The 19,351-nt window shown below is 37.1% G+C and overlaps 1 protein-coding gene across 2 annotated transcripts in view; it reads right to left on the bottom strand.

Moving 5' to 3' along the window:
- Positions 1–19,351, bottom strand: part of LOC136041789 (DENN domain-containing protein 5B-like) — a 153,813-nt gene that overhangs the window by 42,916 nt on the left and 91,546 nt on the right. For both annotated transcript variants that reach the window (XM_065726543.1, XM_065726544.1), the window contains one exon: positions 7,966–8,084. In XM_065726543.1, coding sequence (XP_065582615.1) covers positions 7,966–8,084 — 119 coding nt within the window. The remainder of the gene's footprint in view (positions 1–7,965; positions 8,085–19,351) is intronic.

Genomic DNA, 19,351 nt, shown 5'->3' with positions numbered 1-19,351 from the left:
CTCGTTTTGGGGGAGTTGGAGGGGAGAGGGTAATTTGGAAAAATTAGAAAAAATAAGGTATTTGTAACTTACGAAAGGATGATCCGATCTTAATGAAATTTGATTTTTAGAAGGATATTGTGCTTTAGAGCTCTTGTTTTAAATCCCGACCAGGGCCGTTGACAATGGGGAGGGCGAGTGGAGGGGGAAGCCAGAAATCTTGGTATACTGAGGTATCTTTATCTTACAAATGGGTGATCAGATCTTATGTCTTTATGTCTCAGATGCTCTATTTTCACTCCGAACCGGATCCGAGGACATAGTGGGTTGGAGGGGGGAAACAGAAATCTTGGAAACCGGAAATCTTGGAAAACGTTTAGAGTGGATGAAACTTGGTGAGAAGAATAAGCACATGTCCTAGATACATGATTGACATAACCAGACTGAATCCGCTCTCTTTGGGGGAGCTGGTGGTTGTTAATTTGGAAAAATTAGAAACATTGAGGTATTTTTAACTTATTAACGGGTGACCAGATCTTAATTAAATTTGATATTTAGAAGGAACTCATTTCTCACATCTCTTATTTAAATCCTGAACAGATCTGTTGACATTGGGGGGAGTTGGAGGGGGGAACTGTAAATCTTGGAAAACGCTTAGAGTGGAGAGATCGGGATGAAACTTGGTGGGTAGAATAAGCAAAAGTGGTAGATAAATAATTGACGTAACTGGACTGGATCCGCTCTCTTTGGGGGAGTTAGGGGTGGGGTTCAGTGCTTTGGCGAGTTCGGTGCTTCTGGTCGTGCTAGGAGCATGAAAATTGGTAAGCGTGTCAGGGAGCTGCACAAATTGACTTGATGAAGTCGTTTTTCCCGATCCGACCATCTGTGGGGCTGAAGGGAGAGGAAAAGTAGAAAAATTGAGGTATTTTTCGCTTACAAGTGGGTGATCAGATCTAAATGAATTTTGATATTTAGAAGGACCTCGTGACTCAGATCTATTATTTTAAATCCCAGCCTGCATTAAGCCTCTGATTTTGCTTTTAAATCAATCTATTGATTCTTAAAATTTTGCTAGAAATGAGCTCTTGGCTCTCCCACCCTCGTCACAAGTGCCATATGAGCTCTTAGCTCTTGTTTGTTAATATATTTCTATCTATTATCCGTGCATGCGTCATTCCTAGGGCAGTAGAACTAAGGTAGATAATCATAGAACCTAAAGTTTTCTAAGCGTTTTTCCCTTGTCACTGATCAAAATTTTGAAAAAGCGACTTTGTTAAAAACAGTCAAAAGGTCTAGTAACTACGCCTCCGGGGATGCAATGCCCCGCATCCAGGGCAAGGATTGTAAATTATGCAATTAGTCCTTTTTACATGCAAGATTGATCATTAGGAAAAGAGGAATATTTTATTCTAGGTGTGTCCGGAAAGGCTAAGGGTATTAAAGCGAAACTTCGAGGAATGTTGAGGGGCATGTTAAACTAAATCAAAAGATACTATGTGCATCCAGTTTGTAAAAAAAAGACGTATCCTCAATATGTCAAGAATTACTAAGGATAAAGTCTTAAACTTAGGGCAAGTTGATGGCGATGTTGAAAAGTGATCAGAGGGCACAAACTCCCCCTCCCATTCCATTTTTAGTTGCCCTCCCTCCAAATATATCTGACAAAATTCTAGAAAAGCTGTCTTCTTCAAAATAATCAAAAAGTCAAATAGCTATGCCTCCGGGAATGAAATAAACCCAAAACCCCCCGGGGCTAGTGTTAAAAGTTACCCATAAGTTGCCCATTGTTTATGCACAAAGCTGCTTATTGAGAAAAGGGGAATGTTTGACCCTGAGTCTCCAAAAAGACTAAGGGTACTAAGGTAGAAATTTTATAAAATGTCGAGGGGGATGTAAAGCAAAACTAGAACACACTATATGCAGTGTTCATATGTACAATATATGATTAGTCAAAAGGATACAACAGCCATGTCCAGGGAAGGGTATTAAGTTGAATTTTAAAGACATGTTTAGAGGGATGTTAAAACAGGAACAGAGGGCAATGCCCCCCCCCAGCCCCTTTAGGATGCCCCCTTTAACACTGATAAAAATAAAAAAAAACGTTATAATCAAAATATCAAAAAGTAAAATAGCTATACCCTCGGGGATGCCATTTCCCCACAGCCCCAGATGCAAGTAATGTAAATCATGCAATTTCTCCGTTGTCTATGGCACTTGGTATTAACCAAGCGACATATAGCGATCACAAATTTGATATTTAGAAGGATATCGTGTCTCAGAGCTTTTATTTTCAATCCTGACCGGATCCGGTGACATTGGAGGAAGTTGCAGGGGGAAACCTAAAATCTTGGAAAACGCTTAGAGTGGATTGATCGGTATGAAACTTAGTGAAAAAAAACACAAGTCCTAGATACGTGATTGACATACCCGGAAAGGGTCTGATCTCTTTGGGGGTGTTGAGGGGAGAGTTAATATCTAAAAATTAAAAAAAATGAGGTACTTACGAAGGAGCAATCGGATCTTAATGAAATTTCATATTTAGAAGGACCTCGTACTTCAGATCTCTTAGCTTAAATCCTGACCGGCTCCAGTGCCATTCGGGGAGTTGGGGCGTGGGAACCGGAAATCTTGGAAAAGGCTTAGAGTGGAGAGATCAGGATGAAACTTGGTGGAAAGAAAAAGCACAAGTCCAAGATACGTGGCTAACATAGCCGGAACGGATCCACTCGTTTTGGGGGAGTTGGAGGGGAGAGGGTAATTTGGAAAAATTAGAAAAAATGAGGTATTTGTAAATTACGAATGGGTATGAGATCTTAATGAAAATTGATATTTATGAGGATCTTGTGCTTCAAAGCTCTTATTCTAAATACCGACCAGATCCGGTGACATTGGGAGGAGTTGAAGGGGAAACCGGAAATCTTGGAAAACGTGAAAACTGAGTTATCTTTATCTTACGAATGGGTGATTGGATCTTAGTGAAACTTGACAAATAGAAAGATTTTATGTCTCAGATGCTCCATTTCCAATTCAAATCGGATCCGGGGACATAGGGGATTGGAGGGGTAAAACAGAAATCTTAAAAACCGGAAATCTTGGAAAACACTTCGAGTGCAGAGACCAGAAAACTCGATGGGAAGAATAAGCGCAAGTTCTACATACGTGATTGACATAGTTTGGAACGAATCCACTCTCTCTGGGAGAGTTAGGGGGGGGGGAGGGTGTTAATTCAGAAAAATTAGAAAAATTGAGCTATTTTTAACTTAAGATCGGGTGACCAGATCTTAATGAATTTTGATGTTTAGAAGGAATTCATGTCTCAGAGCTCTATTTTAAAGCCCGACCAGATCTGGTGACATTGGGGGGAGCTGAAGGGGGAAACCAGAAATTTTGGAAAACGCTTAGAGTGGAGAGATCAGGATGAAACTTGGTGGGTAGAATAAGCAAATGTCGTAGATACGTGATTGACGTAACACTGGAGCCACTCTCTTTGGGGGAGTTAGGGGGGTCCAGTGCTTTGGCGAGTTTGGTGCTTCTGGACGTCTAGCATGGAAATTGGTAGGCGTGTCACGGACCTGCAGAAATTGACTTGTCAAAGTCTTTTTCCCGATTCGACCATCTAGGGGGCTGAAAAGAGAGGAGCAATTTGAAAAAGAGGTATTTTTAACTTACGAGTGGGTGATCGGATCTTAATGAATTTTGATATTTAGAAGGACCTCGTGTCTCAGGGCTCTTATTTTAAATCTCGACCAGCATTAAGCCTCTGATTTTCCTATTAAATCAATCCGATGATTCTTAGAATTTTGCTAGAGCTCACGCCATACGAGCTCTTGGCTCTTCCGGCCTCACCACAAGTGCCATATGAGCTCTTAGCTCTTGTCAAATGCAGGATTCATCTTTGGGAAAGGGGGGAATGTTTGCTCTTGGGTGTGTCCGAAAAGGCTAAGGGTATTGGGGTGAAATTTTGGGAAATTTGAGGGGATATGTTGAGCTAAATCACAACAAAACTATCTAGATTCAAGTTATGAACAAGGTGCATCAGTAACATCTTAGGAACATGTAAAGGTATTAACTTGAAAATTTCAGAGCCACTACTACAACAATTATTGCAGCTAAAAATGCAATTGGTTGCGACTGTGACTTCGAGTACTTCCGACTGCGACAAGTTGCAACTGTGACTGCTTACGACTGCTATTACATCTACTTCTAACCACTTTCAGGGAATGATGAATAAAATCAAAACACAGAATGTGCATGCTGATAATCAAAAGGGCACATCAGCAACATTTCAGGAACGGCTAACTTTCAGGGCATGTTGAACAATGCTTAGAAGGCAAACATGCCCCTTGTCTTTTTTTAATCCTTTTGACACTGATCATAATTATTAAATAACCATCTTGTTCTAATTAGTCAATTAGTCCAATTACAACCTCCCAAGAAAGGGTTTTAAATTATACAATTTCCCCGTTGTTTAAAAAAAGGTTTTATCAATTGGAAGTGAGAAGGAATGGTTGATCCTGAGTATGTCAGATTAGGCTAAGTGTATTAAGGTACAACTCCAGGGAATGCTGAGGGGGATTTTACATTAAATCTAAAGACACTATGTGCATCTAGGTTACCAAAAAGGTATATATGCAGCATTTTAGGAGTGGCTAAGGGTATTAACTTTGCACTATTAGGACCAATATTGTTACTATTACTGTGGTTGCAACTGCGACTGCTTGCGACTGCAACCATGACTCTTTCGGACTACTTGCCAGTGTGACTACTTGCAATTTCGAATACCTCTACTGCTATATATATCCAGCTTATCAAAAGGGTATATCTGCAAAATCTTAGGAGCGGCCAAGGGTAATCACTTTACATTTTCAGGATGACTATTGCATCTATTGCTACTAATACTGCGACTACACTGCTACAATGACTTCTTAAAGCCACTTGTAGCTGCTAATGAAATTACTTACAACTTTGACTATTTGTGATTGTAACCATTTGTGATTCCAAATGCAAGCGAATGCAATTACTTATGGCCGTCAATAAGAAAACTTGAGATTGCAGCTGTAACTATGACTGCTAGCAACTGAGACTACTGTCATAACTTGATACCATGATTAACGCCGATTATGACTACTTGCGGCTGCGAGTACTTATCCCTACGAATACTTGCGACTGAGACTATTCGTGATCCCGACAACTTGCGACTGCGACCATTTGCGACTGCGAATGCAACTTGACTGCTACTGCGGCTAATTGGGACTGTGAGTACCTACAACTGCGACTACAACTATTTAGAACTGCAAGTGCAACGACTTGCGACGAATGTGACAACTCGTAACTACATCTGCTACTGATTACGACTGTGAACACTGCCGTTAGAATTGCTAAGGCTACTGCGATTGGGACTGTGACTGTAAGTACTACCACAACTTCTACTGTTAAAACTAAGTCTAAAGAGTTCGACCTAATCTTGTTTGTCAAAATGGCATAGTTCATCCAGGTCGTCAAAAGGTCTTATCTGCAACATCCTCATGAATGGCTAAAGTTATTAAATTGTAAATGTCATTGAATATTAAGGGGTAGGTTGCAGTCTATCAAAATACTCCAGGAGCATCCAAATAGTCAAAATGGCAAATATGAGCGTATCTGTATTGACCTCAGTAACGACTACGTATATCAAGTTGAAAGTTTCGTGGAATGATGAGGGGGATCAAAAAAAAAAAAAAAAAAAAAAAAAAAAAATCAAAAGACACTATCTGCATCCAGATTGTCGAAATGGCACATCTTAAATATTTCAAGAGTAGTTAGGGAAGAATAACAAGTTGAAACAGTCAGAAATTGTTGAAAGGGATCTTGAACTTAAAGATAGTATGCACATACATTGTTACTGAGTGGATCTGCAATTTTTAAGTTGAAAGTTGTAGAAAATGTCAAATGGGATGTTGAATTAGATCAATTAGATGAATTAGAAATAAACATGCATTATGTTTATTAAATAGCATGTCTGTAAGTAAGGGTCTGTAAGTAGGAGAAAGTTAGGGTATTAAGTTGAAACTTTAGGAGAATGGCGACGGTGATGTTGAACTGAATCAAAATGCAACTATGTCTATTCCGGCATAAGTACCAGTGTTAAGTTGATAGTTTCAGAGTTGAAGGGGATGTTGAACAGTGTCGAAATACAGCTATCCCGGTTGTCAAAAGAGCCCATGTGCAGCATCAGAGAATTGGCTGGCTAATAGTATTTTGTTGAAACTTTCAATGGATTTTAAACTAAGTCAAAAGATATTATATACACCCAGCTTATTAAAACGGCGTGTGCAGTATCTGAGGAACAGTTAAGGGCATTAAGTTGAAACTTTCGGAGAATGTTGAGAGGGATGTTAAGCACAACCAAAAGGTACAATGTATATTTCAGTTGTCAGAAGGGCGTAGGTGCAAAAACTCAGGGACGGTTAATGGCACTTGATCAAAACTTTTACGGAATGTTGAGGGGGATGTTTGAATAAATTAAAAGACATTAATTAAAACTAATAAATTTACGCCAAAAGACGTGAAAAAGTCCAGACATACTACTTATGTTAAACAACAACAACATAAAAATGGCAAAAAAACGAACAGAAACTGATTAAAAACTATAAAAAAAGGTGGTTTTCAAAGAAAAATTAAAGAGCCCTATTAAACTTACGACCAGCAGACATAAATCCCTATAATAATTCAAACTTAAACAACCAGAAATTACAATAGAATAAATAAAACCCAAAACGAACAGAAATTAAATGAATAATTGTAGCAAACACACAGATAACAGTTATTAATATAAGTAAATAAATAAATCTTAAAACGAGTATAAATTATATTGAATATTTAAGTCCCACTTAAAACGGGAAAAAATCCCAACAAACAGGAGTTTGGCTACTGCCCCCATCTTCCTCCTCTAACCGTAAGAGTTTAAAGCCAATTGCGTCATTTCGCTTACCTTAAAACAAATTATAATGCAAATATTTTCTTTTATCCTTATAACATTGAAAAATAAAAATTACAGGGAAATAAAATCTTGAATCATTATATACCAAATATTAAATTTTTTTAGTTCCTTCCAAAGAATGTTCAAGGCAGAAATAATTTTCAATAAAACACGAATGACGCAATAGCGCCCCCTTCAAAGTTTGTATGACCACGTTAGCAATAGGCAACTTGCATAATATGCAGCTCCCGCCCCGACGGCTGTGTGTTTTTTTTTTTTTTCAAATCCAGAGGCATAGTTATTTGAACTGTGGACTATTTCGAACAATATGGCTATTTTAAAATTTTGGTCGAATACATTTGGGAAGTAATGGCGAGGAGGGGGAGACTGGTTGCTCTCCGATCCCTTTTGACTCTTAAAAAGGGCACCGCAAAGAGGAGTTTGGCTACTGCCTCCTTCTCCCTCCCCTATCCGTAAAACCCTAAACCCTAATGCTTATAAAGTGAAGACAAATTAGAATATTTTAATTTACAATGTACGAATACAATTTAATTATTCATCTATTAAACATTTGAGTTAAAAAACAAAATCCTACAGCTATAAGCACTTTAAGGAATTGTAAATGATTTGCTATAGAAGGAATCTAGCTTAGATGAAAGAATTCAGATGTTACCGCGATACATAGCGGTAAATAATTGCACAAAATAATCAAAACTGCTTTGTTCCTAAAAAATCTTGATTTCTATACAATCCTACACAAGATTTCTTGTACCTTTGACCTTATTAGATTTTTTTTTTAATTTTCACACTACCATATGGCTTTTTCCGTTTTCTTTTTTCATGGCTCCAGAATTCACAAAATGAATTCCAACTAGATATTTGCTTGAGAGGGGGAGGAGGAGGGGGGATACCTCGAGAATGAGGAAAAAGATACCAATTTCTGGCATTTCTTTCTTTTTCTAAGATTCCGTTAGCCTTTGAGACTACAATTAATAAAAAGAAAGAGAAAGAGAAAACAAACCACAAACCTGTAAGTATGCCCTGTTAACTCATTTCGTGCAACCATATAATCTACAAGCCATCGAGGAGTAAGTCCAGAGTTGTCGTGACCAATTGTGATAGTAGTTAAAAGTCCAAGATTTTTATGCTGAAACGGAGACAACTAATGATCAAACCGACAAGACTAACTCCCCTTTTCATAGATTACTGCAAATTAAGAAAAACGAAAACAAAATAGATAATATAGGTCGCTTTGCAACATGGTGACTTTCATCCCGACACACGTGAGAACAATTTCTCTCACTTGGCGGTAATTAGTAAAATCACAAAAAATTTGAAATACAACACAGTATTTGGGATGCATTATATTTCAGGTACGATATAGGAGCAGAAGAACGATAATCTTCTATGGTCTTGAACCAATTGTTGTGGTATGGCAATGTTGAAGTCCCTACTTGAAGGGCGCTAGAGAATCTATAAACACGAGCCGGAAAAGTATGGCTGAAGTCCTGAAAAAAAAACCCACTGTTTTCCCCCTAAAATGTTTTGATGTTTATCTAAAGCCTATCTTATTCTAAAAAGTAATAATCATCCTAAGCAATTTGCTTTCGATCAAATCAACCTAATGCTACTAAGATTGTTGAATTCCACCTTATCACTTTTCTAATAAAGGCGTTAATTGAAGTTTTACAGATGAGTTTCCCAAAAATTTGATCTCGTAAGTTTATCTTGTCTCTAACATCGTAGCAACCAACTTCCAAACTTATTACTGTATTATTAGTATCTGAAGTCCCATAATTTTTTAGTCTCTTCAATCCCAGCTCCAACCCCTCTTCAATAAATGAGCCCGTCTTCAATTTTAAAATATACACAGGAATATTATCAAATCATTTTGTCATATCATTCCTAAAAGGATTATCATAGTTTAAGACATTCTAAAAAAAATGAGTCATTCTTTCAATAATACTATCTTTATCGCTAATTAAGGTCCCGGTTTACCTTCAACGGGGAGAATTTCGGACTACCAGCTTTCCCTCAACTTTTTAACCCGGCAGTACAATATATTGCTATTATACCATATCACTGCGTGACCCTTAGCAATTTTACATCTCTTTAATCCATGCTTTTTGCCTTTACCTATTTCCCTTACACCCCCTTTATTCTTGTGACGTCTGTCTTAAAGCAGCTTTGATGAAAAACCCTTTCTCTCATTTACCAAATTTGAAACTTTTTCACCAACACTCCTATCTACTTTTCTAATTTTGTAACCAAAAAAATTATCTGCTATTTCCCAAACACATTTTTATAAAATCATTCTATTCATCTTCTATACAATCCAATTCTCGAATATACCCTTTCATATCAACCAGATGTTTTGTTGGCATCCAAGATTCACATCTCGAAGTCTATTTATGTCACATAGACCTTGATAAATATTAAATAAAAAAAACAAGTTTTTTCAACTGAAAGTAAGGAGTGACATCAAAACTTAAAACGCACAGAAATTACTTCGTATATGAAAGAGGCTGCTTCCTCATCAACGCCCCGCTCTTTACGCTAAAGTTTGACTCTTTCTCTCAATTCTTCTTTCTAAAACAGTAAAAAACTTTAGCGTAAAGAGCGGGGCGTTGATGAGGAAGCAGCCTCTTTCATATACGAAGTAATTTCTGTGCGTTTTAAGTTTTGATGTCACTCCTTACTTTCAGTTGAAAAAACTTGTTTTTTTTATTTAATTTCTGAACGTTTTTGAATCAATGCATGTTTTGATTTTGGCTCTCCGCAGAGGAATAATCAAAACGAAATTTGCATATTTTTTTTTTTTGGCTCAATGGCTTTCTCATAATTTTGATCGAATGATTTTGAGAAAAAAAGAGCGGGGGACGAAGCCTAGTTGCCCCCCGATTTTTTGGTTAATTAAAAAGGCAACTAGAACTTTTAATTTTTTACAAATCTTTTTATTGGTAAAAGATTTACGTAACTTATAAATTAGCTTACGTAAAGAACTTTTGTATTCTCATGTTTTTATTACATATATGAGGGGATTCGCCCCATCGTCAGTACCTCGCTCTTTACAATAAAGCTTAAATTTTATCCCAATTCATTAAGAATGACCCCCTGAATCACAAAAGCCGTAGAATAAGTAGTTGAAATTACCGAAAATACTTTAGCGTAAAGAGCGAGGTATTAGAAGGAGGTGAGCCCCTCATATGGGTAATAATTTCTGTTTGTTTTAAGTTTTATTGCTGTTCCTTACTTCCAGCTGAAAAAGCTTTTTCACTTTTATTTTTTAATTGTTTTTTTTTTAAATAATGCTAGTAAATCCTGCTCTCCCTTCATGGAAATTTTCTTCTCCCATTACAAATTCTCGAAGGAAAGTTCCCCCAGCATATCCCCCTCTTCTCAACCCCTCCCCCAAACCAAAAAAATCCTCCTGAAAACGCCTGTATACTTCCCAATAACCATTACTATATGTAAGCACAGGTCAAAGTTTGTAACTTGTTTCCCCTCCCAAGGGGACTGTGGGGGAGTAAGTCGTCCCCAAAGCCATAGTTATAAGGTTTTTCGACTACGCTGAATAAAATGGCTATCTCAGAATTTTGATTCGTTGACTTTGGGAAAATAATTAGCGTGGGAGGGGGCCTAGGTGCCCTCCAATTTTTTTGGTCACTTAAAAAGGGCACTAGAACTTTTCATTTCCGTTAGAATGAGCCCTCTTGCAACATTCTAGGACAACTGGGTCGATACGATCACCCCTGGGAAAAAAAAAAAAAAAAAAAAAAAAAAACAAATAAACACGCATCCGTGATCTGCCTTCTGGCAAAAAATGCAAAATTCCACATTTTTGTAGATATGAGCTCGAAACTTCTACAGTAGGGTTCTCTGATACGCTGAATCTGATGGTGTGATTTTCGTTAAGATTCTATGACTTTTAGGGGGCGTTTCCCCCTATTTTCTAAAATAACGCAAATTTTCTCAGGCTCGTAACTTTTGATGGGTAAGACTAAACTTGATGAAACTTATATATTTAAAACCAGCATTAAAATGCGATTCTTTTGATGTAGCTATTGGTATCAAAATTCCATTTTTTAGAGTTTTGGTTACTATTGAGCCGGGTCGCTCCTTACTACAGTTCGTTACCACGAACTGTTTGATAAATACTCAGATATATAAAATCAAGTTATAAGTGGAATAACAGTCAAAGGACGTTTTCTCCGGTGAAGGTGACTTTCCTGAAAGGTTCGGAGCCAATGCCAGACGACACCCATCATGCTGCCCAAATAATTTATTGAGCTACAAATATCATTATTATCCCAGTTTAATCTGATGTATCCAGTCTCTCTCTTATCCCGTTGAAGGCCGTTTAGCAGTATTATTCCAGACACAAATCCTTCTTCGTCCTAAGGATACGTCTACGCCACTAAGCCTTCTCTTTCATGACACATATAGCAAGCGGATTCGAACATTCAAAGAAAAGCGTTTGGCGCCTTGCGACAAAGCTTTGCACCTAAACTTATCCCAAACAATTTCTCTGACAAACGTCTAGTATTTCTCCCTTTTCTTTTTTAGTGCCGTTACTTTTAACCATACTTTGCTGTCTTCTCGAATATCCCAGCTTTTAACTTTTCCCTTATATTTGCTGTTAAATTAAAAGAAAATATAGCCAAATTGGCAATTTGCAATGAACAATGAACTTTTTTCAAGAAAATTTGTTATGAGTGAAGCGTGAAATTCTGTGGAACCTTTTGGTGGATTTGAGGTGAAGGCAACAACATACTTTTTAGCTATTTCAACTCACTTTAAATTAGACTTCATTGTTCATTGCAATTTGTATCTTCGATACTTAAGAGTAATTTGTAGGCTACGTGTAATTCCAACTTCGAAAGCTTATTTGAGCTAATTCTCCCCTCTTCACCTTTAAATTTCCTATAAACTTTTACTAGAAAAACTTGTTTGGTTTATCTATTTACATCATTCTGTGCCTAATTGACATTTTTTTATTTGCATATTAACAGCAGTCATGTTCAATAATCAGTTTTGGTAATAGTAAAACTCAATGTTAATCAAAAGTAGAAACGCTTTGAAGTAGGATTAATTATGGTAGCAATAGACTTGGTCGTAGTAGTCGTATTGGGAAGCGTAGGAGTGGGAGAAACGAAGAGTAAGAGGCGATTGGTACTTGGGGAACAGCGAGGACCACTTATAGAATTATGTAATTCTGGATTTAGGATTCAGGATTCTCACGTTGGTAATTGTAGCCTGATTTATTCTTAATGAAAATTCTAGTGACAATTTAACGGTATTTGTCAAATTTGTAATAAATGTGTCTGCAACTTGGACCTGGTTGTGGCAGTCGTATTGAGAAGCGCTGGAGTGGGACAAACGAAAAATGGGACGTGAGTGGGACTTGGTGAAAAGTGAAACCATTTGAACAATTAAGCCTATCTAATTCTAGATTTAGGATTCTCGTATTGGTATTAGTTTTAGGTTCGTTTTAGAACAAAATTTAAGCTTTAGTGCAAAGAGCGAGGTATTGACAAGAGGGTGAACCCCTCATATACGTAATAAAAAGATACGAATATAGAAGTTTGTTACGTAAGTTAATTCGTAAGCTACGTATATTTTTTACTAATGAAAACATTCGTAAAAAATTAAATGTTCTAGTTGTCATTTTAAGTAATCAAAAAATTGGAGGGCAACTAGGCCTCCTACCTCGCTCCTTTTCTTCTCAATTCAATTCTCAATTAATTTTTGAATTAAAACTATGAGAGAGCCATTTGGCCAAAAATAATTTATATGCAAATTTCGTATTTATATGCGGAGAGCCAAAATCAAATACATGATTAATTCAAAAACGTTCAGAAATTAAATTAAAAAAACAAGTTTTTTAACTGAAAGTAAGGAGCGACATTAAAAAAAACGACCAGAAATTACTCCTTATATGAAAGGGGCTTTTCCTCCTCAATGCCCTGCTCTTTACGCTAAAGTTTTTTACTGTTTTAAAAAGTAGAGTTAAGAGAAGAGTCAAACTTTAGCGTAAAGAGCGGGGCATTGAGGAGGAAAAGCCCCTTTCATATACGGAGTAATTTCTGTTCGTTTTAAGTTTTAATGTCGCTCCTTACTTTCATTTAAAAAACTTGTTTTTTTGTTTAATATATTTAAAATCAGCATGAAAATACGATTCTTTTGATGTATCTTTTAGCATCAAAATTCCGTTTTTTAGAGTTTCGTTTAATATTGAGCCGGGTCGCTCCTTACTACAGTTCGTTACCACGAACTGTTTGACTATTACCAGCTCGTGCATTGTTTGAAGTCTCCTGCTTCATCTTTAGTTCCTGTTGAACGTGTTAGATTTGGTGCCAGAAAACCGTGGTGGAATGTGTGCCCTGATGTGAAAAAAGCCAAACAACGCGCGAAGTTTTTGCTTTGCTTTAGGATTGCTTGTGATCGACCCAAGCCTGGCGAAGTATCTAAAATTAAGCAAAATTTGAAACGTCGTTTAGATCTTCTTTGCGTCAATCTCAATTCTCATATTGGTAATTGTAGCCTAATTTTTCCTTAAAAGAGAATTTTGATGAAAATTAAACGCTATTTGTTAAATTTCTAATAAATGTGTCTGAAACTAGGAGTTTTATACTGCAATATTAGTTCATATTTTTGATAAAGAGCTACATAAAACCTTAAATACAAATAAGGGTGAAAATAAAACGCAAATTGTGAGATACGCACTTTATGTGTTTTATTTTTAACATCTATACTGGAAAGCGTTTGGGCCCTAGGGATCAGTAAGTGCACACATCAAGATATGTGTGAGAGTTGTAATTTCACCACGATATAATATTTACATCTTTCTAATAAGACTAATCAACTAGATAAGAACCTTTGTTTAAAATTATACTATTTAAATATCTTGACAACAGAAATATGCGTCTATTTTTGACAGCGAATGCACGATATCTTAACGACAGACTTCAAAGACCTTAAATACCGTCTTTGATGGAAACAAAACATCAAGACTGACATACGTACTTAAAACATTTTTATTTGAGATATCCATTTAAGGCCGTGATTAAGCGAACTTGAAAACATCGAGCTTCAAAATTGAAGTAAGGTTAGCCTTCTGTCTTTTAATTCTCTAGAGACCGTTGGTTGTCAAAACTTCAAATAGCACCAATTATCAAGTCTTGTCAAAGGTTTTGATTGACAGCTTCCTTTGGTGAGATGTTTCAGCCGAGAAATAGGAATATATTTGGCTGTGTAAAAATAAGATTTTATTATTTAAAGTAAAATAAAAATTTTAAGATTTAAAATTTTTTTTTAATTTTAAATTTTTTTTTATTTTTTACTTAAAATTTAAGTAAAAATAAATTTTATTAGTTAAAGATATACGCAACTTACAAATTAGCTTACGTAAAGAAACTTCTGTATACTCATATTTTTATTGCATATATGAGGGGTTTCACCCCCTCGTCAGTACCTCACTCTTCACGCTAAAGCTTAAAATTTGTCACAATTTCTTAAGAATGACCCCTGAATAACAAAAGCCGTAGAATAAATAGTTGAAATTTCTAAAAATACTTTAACGTAAAGAGCGAGGTATTAGGAGGTGAGCCCCTCATATGCGTAATAATTTCTGTTCCTTTTAACAAAAATTATTATGGAATATTTACAGGAATTAATATTTACAAGAAAATAATAACAGGAATATTCTGTTCCTTTCAGTTGAAAAACTTTGCCATATTTATTTTTTCATTGTTTTTTTAAATAATGCTAGAAAATCCTGCGCTCCCTTCATGGAAATTTTCTTCCCCCATGACAAATTCCTCCGTGAAAAGTTCCCCCAACATATCCCCCTCTTCTCAACCCCTGCCCCCAACCAAATGAAAACGCCCCAGAAAACGTCTGTACACTTCCCAATAACCATTACTATATGTAAGCACTGGTCAGTGTTAGTAACTTGTAGCCCCTCCCACGGGGACTGTGGGGGAGTAGGTCATCTCAGAATTTAAATCCGGTGACTTTGGGAAAATAATTAGCGTGCGACGGGGGCCTAGGCACCCTCCGATTTTTTTGGTCACTTAAAAAGGGCACTAGAACTTTTCATTTCCGTTAGAATGAACCCTATCGCAACATTCTAGGACCACTGGGTCGATACGATCACCCCTGAAAAAAAAACAACAAAAAAAAAAAAACAAATAAACACGCATCCGTGATCTGCCTTCTGACAAAAAATACAAAATTCCACATTTTTAAACAGTTCGTAGTAACGAACTGTAGTAAGGAGCGACTAGGCTCAATAGTAACCAAAACTCTAAAAAAAATGGAATTTTGATACCAATAGTTATATCAAAAGAATGGCATTTTAATGCTGATTTAAATATATAAGTTTCATCAAGAATAGTCTTACCCATCAAAAATTACGAGCCTGAAAATATTTGCCTCATTTTAGAAAATATGGGAAAACACCCCCTAAAAGTCATACGATCTTAACGAAAAACACACCATCAGATTCAGCGTATCAGAGAACCTTGTTGTAGAAGTTTCAAGCCCCAATCTATAAAAATGTGGAATTTCGCATTTTGTGCCAGAAGACAAATCACAAATGCGTGTTTATTTGTTTTTTTTTTCCAGGGGTGATGGGAAATTAGAGGGCACCTAGGCCCCCTCCCACGGTCATTTTTACCCAAAGTTACCGGATCAAAATTCTGAGATAGCCATTTTATTCAACATAGTCAAAAAACACAATAACAATGTCTTTGGGGACGACTTACTCCCCCGCAGTCCCCGTTGGAGGGGCTGCAAGTTACAATCTTTGACCTGTGTGTACATATAGTAATGGTTACTAAGAAGTGTAGAGACGTTTTCAGGGGGATTTTTTTGGTTTGGGGGGGGGGGATATTTGAGGGGAGAAGGTTACCGGAGAGGATTTTTCCATGAGGAGCTTCTCATGGGGGAAGAGACTTTCAATGGAGGGGGCGCAGGATTTTCTAGCATTATTTAAAAAAAAAACAATGAAAAAATAAACATGAAAAGTTTTTTTCCTACTGAAAGTGAGAAGCAGCATTAAAACTTAAAACGAACAGAAATTATTACGCATATGAGGGGTCTACCTCCTCGTAATACCTCGCTCTTTACGCTAAAGCATTTTTAGTAATTTCAACTATTTATTCTACGGCCTTTGTGATTCAGGGTCATTCTTAAGGAATTGGGATAAAATTTAAGCTTTAGTATCAAGAGCGAGGTATCAACGAGGGGTGAGCCCCCTCATATACGCAATAAAAATATACGAATATTGAAGTTCGCTACGTAATTTAATTCGTAAGTTACGTATATTTTTTACTTACGAAGACGTTCGTAAAAATAATAAGTAAACGTTGCCTTTTTAAGTAATCAAAAATAGGAGGGCAACTAGGCCTCCTCCCTCGCTCCTTTTTTCTCAAAATCTTCCGATGAAAACTGTGAAAAAGCCATTTAGACTCAAAAAATTAATATGCAAATTTCGTTTTAATTATTTATATGTGGAGAGCCAAGATCAAACCATGCATTAATTCAAAGACGTCCAGAAATTAAACAAAAAAAACAAGTTTTTTTTAAAATGAAAGTAAGGAGTGACATTAAAACTGAAAACGAACAGAAATTACTCCGTATATGAAAGGGGCTTTTCTTCCTCAACGCCCCGCTCTTTACGCTAAAGCTTGACTCTTTCTCTTAACTCTACATTTTAAAACAGTAAAAAACTTTAGCGTAAAAAGCGGGGCGTTGAAGAGAAAAAGTCCCTTTCATACACGGAGTAATTTCTGATCGTTTTAAGTTTTAATGTCGCTCCTTACTTTCACTTAAAAAAACTTGTTTTTTTTTTATTTAATTGTAGATAGGAGATTGAAACTACAGTAGGATTCTCTGATACGCTGAATCTGGTGGTGTAAATTTCGTTAAGGTTCTATGATTTTTACGGGTTGTTTCCTCCTCACCTGTGCTTCCAAACTTAAGTCTCTAGACCGCGCACGAAAAATGCAGGATCAAAAATCCATCGGCAATCCTTCAATTCGTCGCAATCCAAGTTTCTACCACCAGTCACGATCCGGTAGGGCAACGGGGAAGAAGCTACAGGGTTCTGCTCCGCCTCAAGGTTTGTCGCTTGACCTAAATCTCGTGACTTGTCTAGTTCTTCAGCGTACCGCATTATTAGGTATTTTGGATATTTACATCTACCAAGCTCCAAATATTTTTTACAAAGGCGCTGTCTATGTGTGGTAACACTTTTAAGATGTATACCTCGCTTTGATTTAATTTTCCTCATGATTTCGGCCTTGTGTGCACAACTTTACTGAGGGCTCCTGACTATTTCTCATTTCTAGGTTTCTTCATTGCGTTGAAATAATTTATGGAAATTTCACACTCTATTAACAAGCAGCTGATTATACCAGCTTGTCATTTTGGTCTCTTGGGGGTATTATCGGTGATCTGAAACGATTCTTTCTGGCAACCGACTTGTAAAAATTTCAGGTAGCTGAAAATATTCTATGGGACTGTTAGAAAACAGGAAAATAAATCGAAAAATGGTTCCAATCATCTTACAGGTTATTGTCTTCTGCTCATGATAGTACCGATTTTGTTCTAAAAGCAATATCCTTTATCGAGTACACTTGTGAAAAAGACCTAGACATTTTCTAAGATTTCTAAGCAATTAGAGGAAATAGAGCAAAATCCTTTCAAACATTTTGTAGCATCTTCAAGAAGCTATGGCCTGATATTAAAAGCGGCATCTTCCGCCAATGAATACTTGAGTACTTTTTAAATATAAATTTTCAATTTAACATGGGATTTTCGAGTTCCATCAGTTCACTTAATCACGGCCTTAATCGTTTAAGATCATTTCCTAAATGATCGCCTGAACAATCACGAATAAAAAGAGGGCAACATGTCTATATTAGTCAAGTTATAGGGAAGGACAAAGGGGGATTGAGGTCCGTTTTATGCAAAGAAATTATGCAAACAAAATTATATTACGTCTATAATACATCCACTTTTTTAATAAACGGTAATTATGGTCAACGCTCTTGCATTGACTATGAGCAACACTATTGCGTAGACTATGAGCCTGTAAAACCATGAAAATATGAGATACGCTCTTTCGTTTTTGGCTCGATGTTAAACAGCCTATGACAGTTTCCAGGCTGTAAAGCATAAACGCTGACAACAATGATTTGTCAAGAAGCTTATTTTTTTTTTCTCGGATTCAATGGGCAAGGAAAAAGGCATAGCCTATTCATTTTTATTTTATTTTTTTATTCCTATATTCATGGCTCACGGCACCAGGTACTTCGATGTATCTGATATACCACTATTCAATCGCCTCGTTTTGAAACTTTGAGGTTTTAAATGTCTGTTGAACCTTCTTTTGGAGGAGTAAACAGAGGGATTTGCTGGAATAACATCCCCAGGAAGATCGTTCCAAATAGAAGTGCAACGCCGGATGAAGCTCTTCCTCCAATACTCGGTTCTTGGCGTGTCCTTCAGATAATTGGACCGAGCTGTGTGCCTTCACGTCTGCCTTGCCGGTTGAAAAAAGGGGGAACAATGCAAGAGAGCTCGTTTGAGGGAGGCAAATTCATGTACCTGTAGAAAACAGCCATAGACGCTGCATCAAATCTGTCATTTAGAGTCTAGAGCGAATCATGTGTGAAGGCGCAGCCCGCCCGGTTTGCCCTATTCTGGATCTTCTGGAGTGGTTCTAACAGCGTTTTTGGGGAGTCAGAATACAGCAAGCATCCATATTCAGCTGTGGGTCTGATGCAGGACTTGTAAAGTGGGATAATCAAGCTGGATGGAAGAAGGTTTTTGCAGCGAAGAGTAACTCCGAGCTTTCTTGCGCAGGAGGTTCTCACCCGATCAAGGTGATTATTCCAAGAGATATCGGTGGAAAAATAAATCCCCAGTAGACGAAGAACGTCAACTCTCTTTACATATTTTTTTTTTTAAATGAAACAGGGGTGTCCACGCGGCACCTTTGATCCGGTGAATGACAACCTCACACAACCTCACCCTGAATGATAACCTCACTGCTCTGTATGTCATGGTTGAGATTGGTCTCAGTGATGCACATGATAGACGGTTTGACCGAGTTCACTAAATATAGGAACTGATCAAACTTAGATCTGAGACCACGTGCATTGCAGTGTGCCACCACAAACAGGTCCGTTTGGATGGTCGGTGGACGTGCTAAAGGTCATCTACAAAAGGTCTGTTTTGTCCGAGGCTTTTTATTATTGCCAATCATAACCAGGTAAAAGAAGCTTTGTTGGGTGGTAAGCCTTTCAAGACCTATGCATCCATAGCCATGCATCATTAGACAGGGAATGGAACAGCGCCAGAATCCCCCTCAGTGCCACATCTTCAGCATGGAGGTGGTACCCC

Source organism: Artemia franciscana, unplaced genomic scaffold, assembly GCF_032884065.1.
Source record: "Artemia franciscana unplaced genomic scaffold, ASM3288406v1 PGA_scaffold_38, whole genome shotgun sequence".
NCBI lineage: Eukaryota > Metazoa > Arthropoda > Branchiopoda > Anostraca > Artemiidae > Artemia > Artemia franciscana.
The sequence above is the reverse complement of the archived record's forward strand: the minus strand, read 5'-3'. Positions and strand labels throughout refer to the sequence as shown.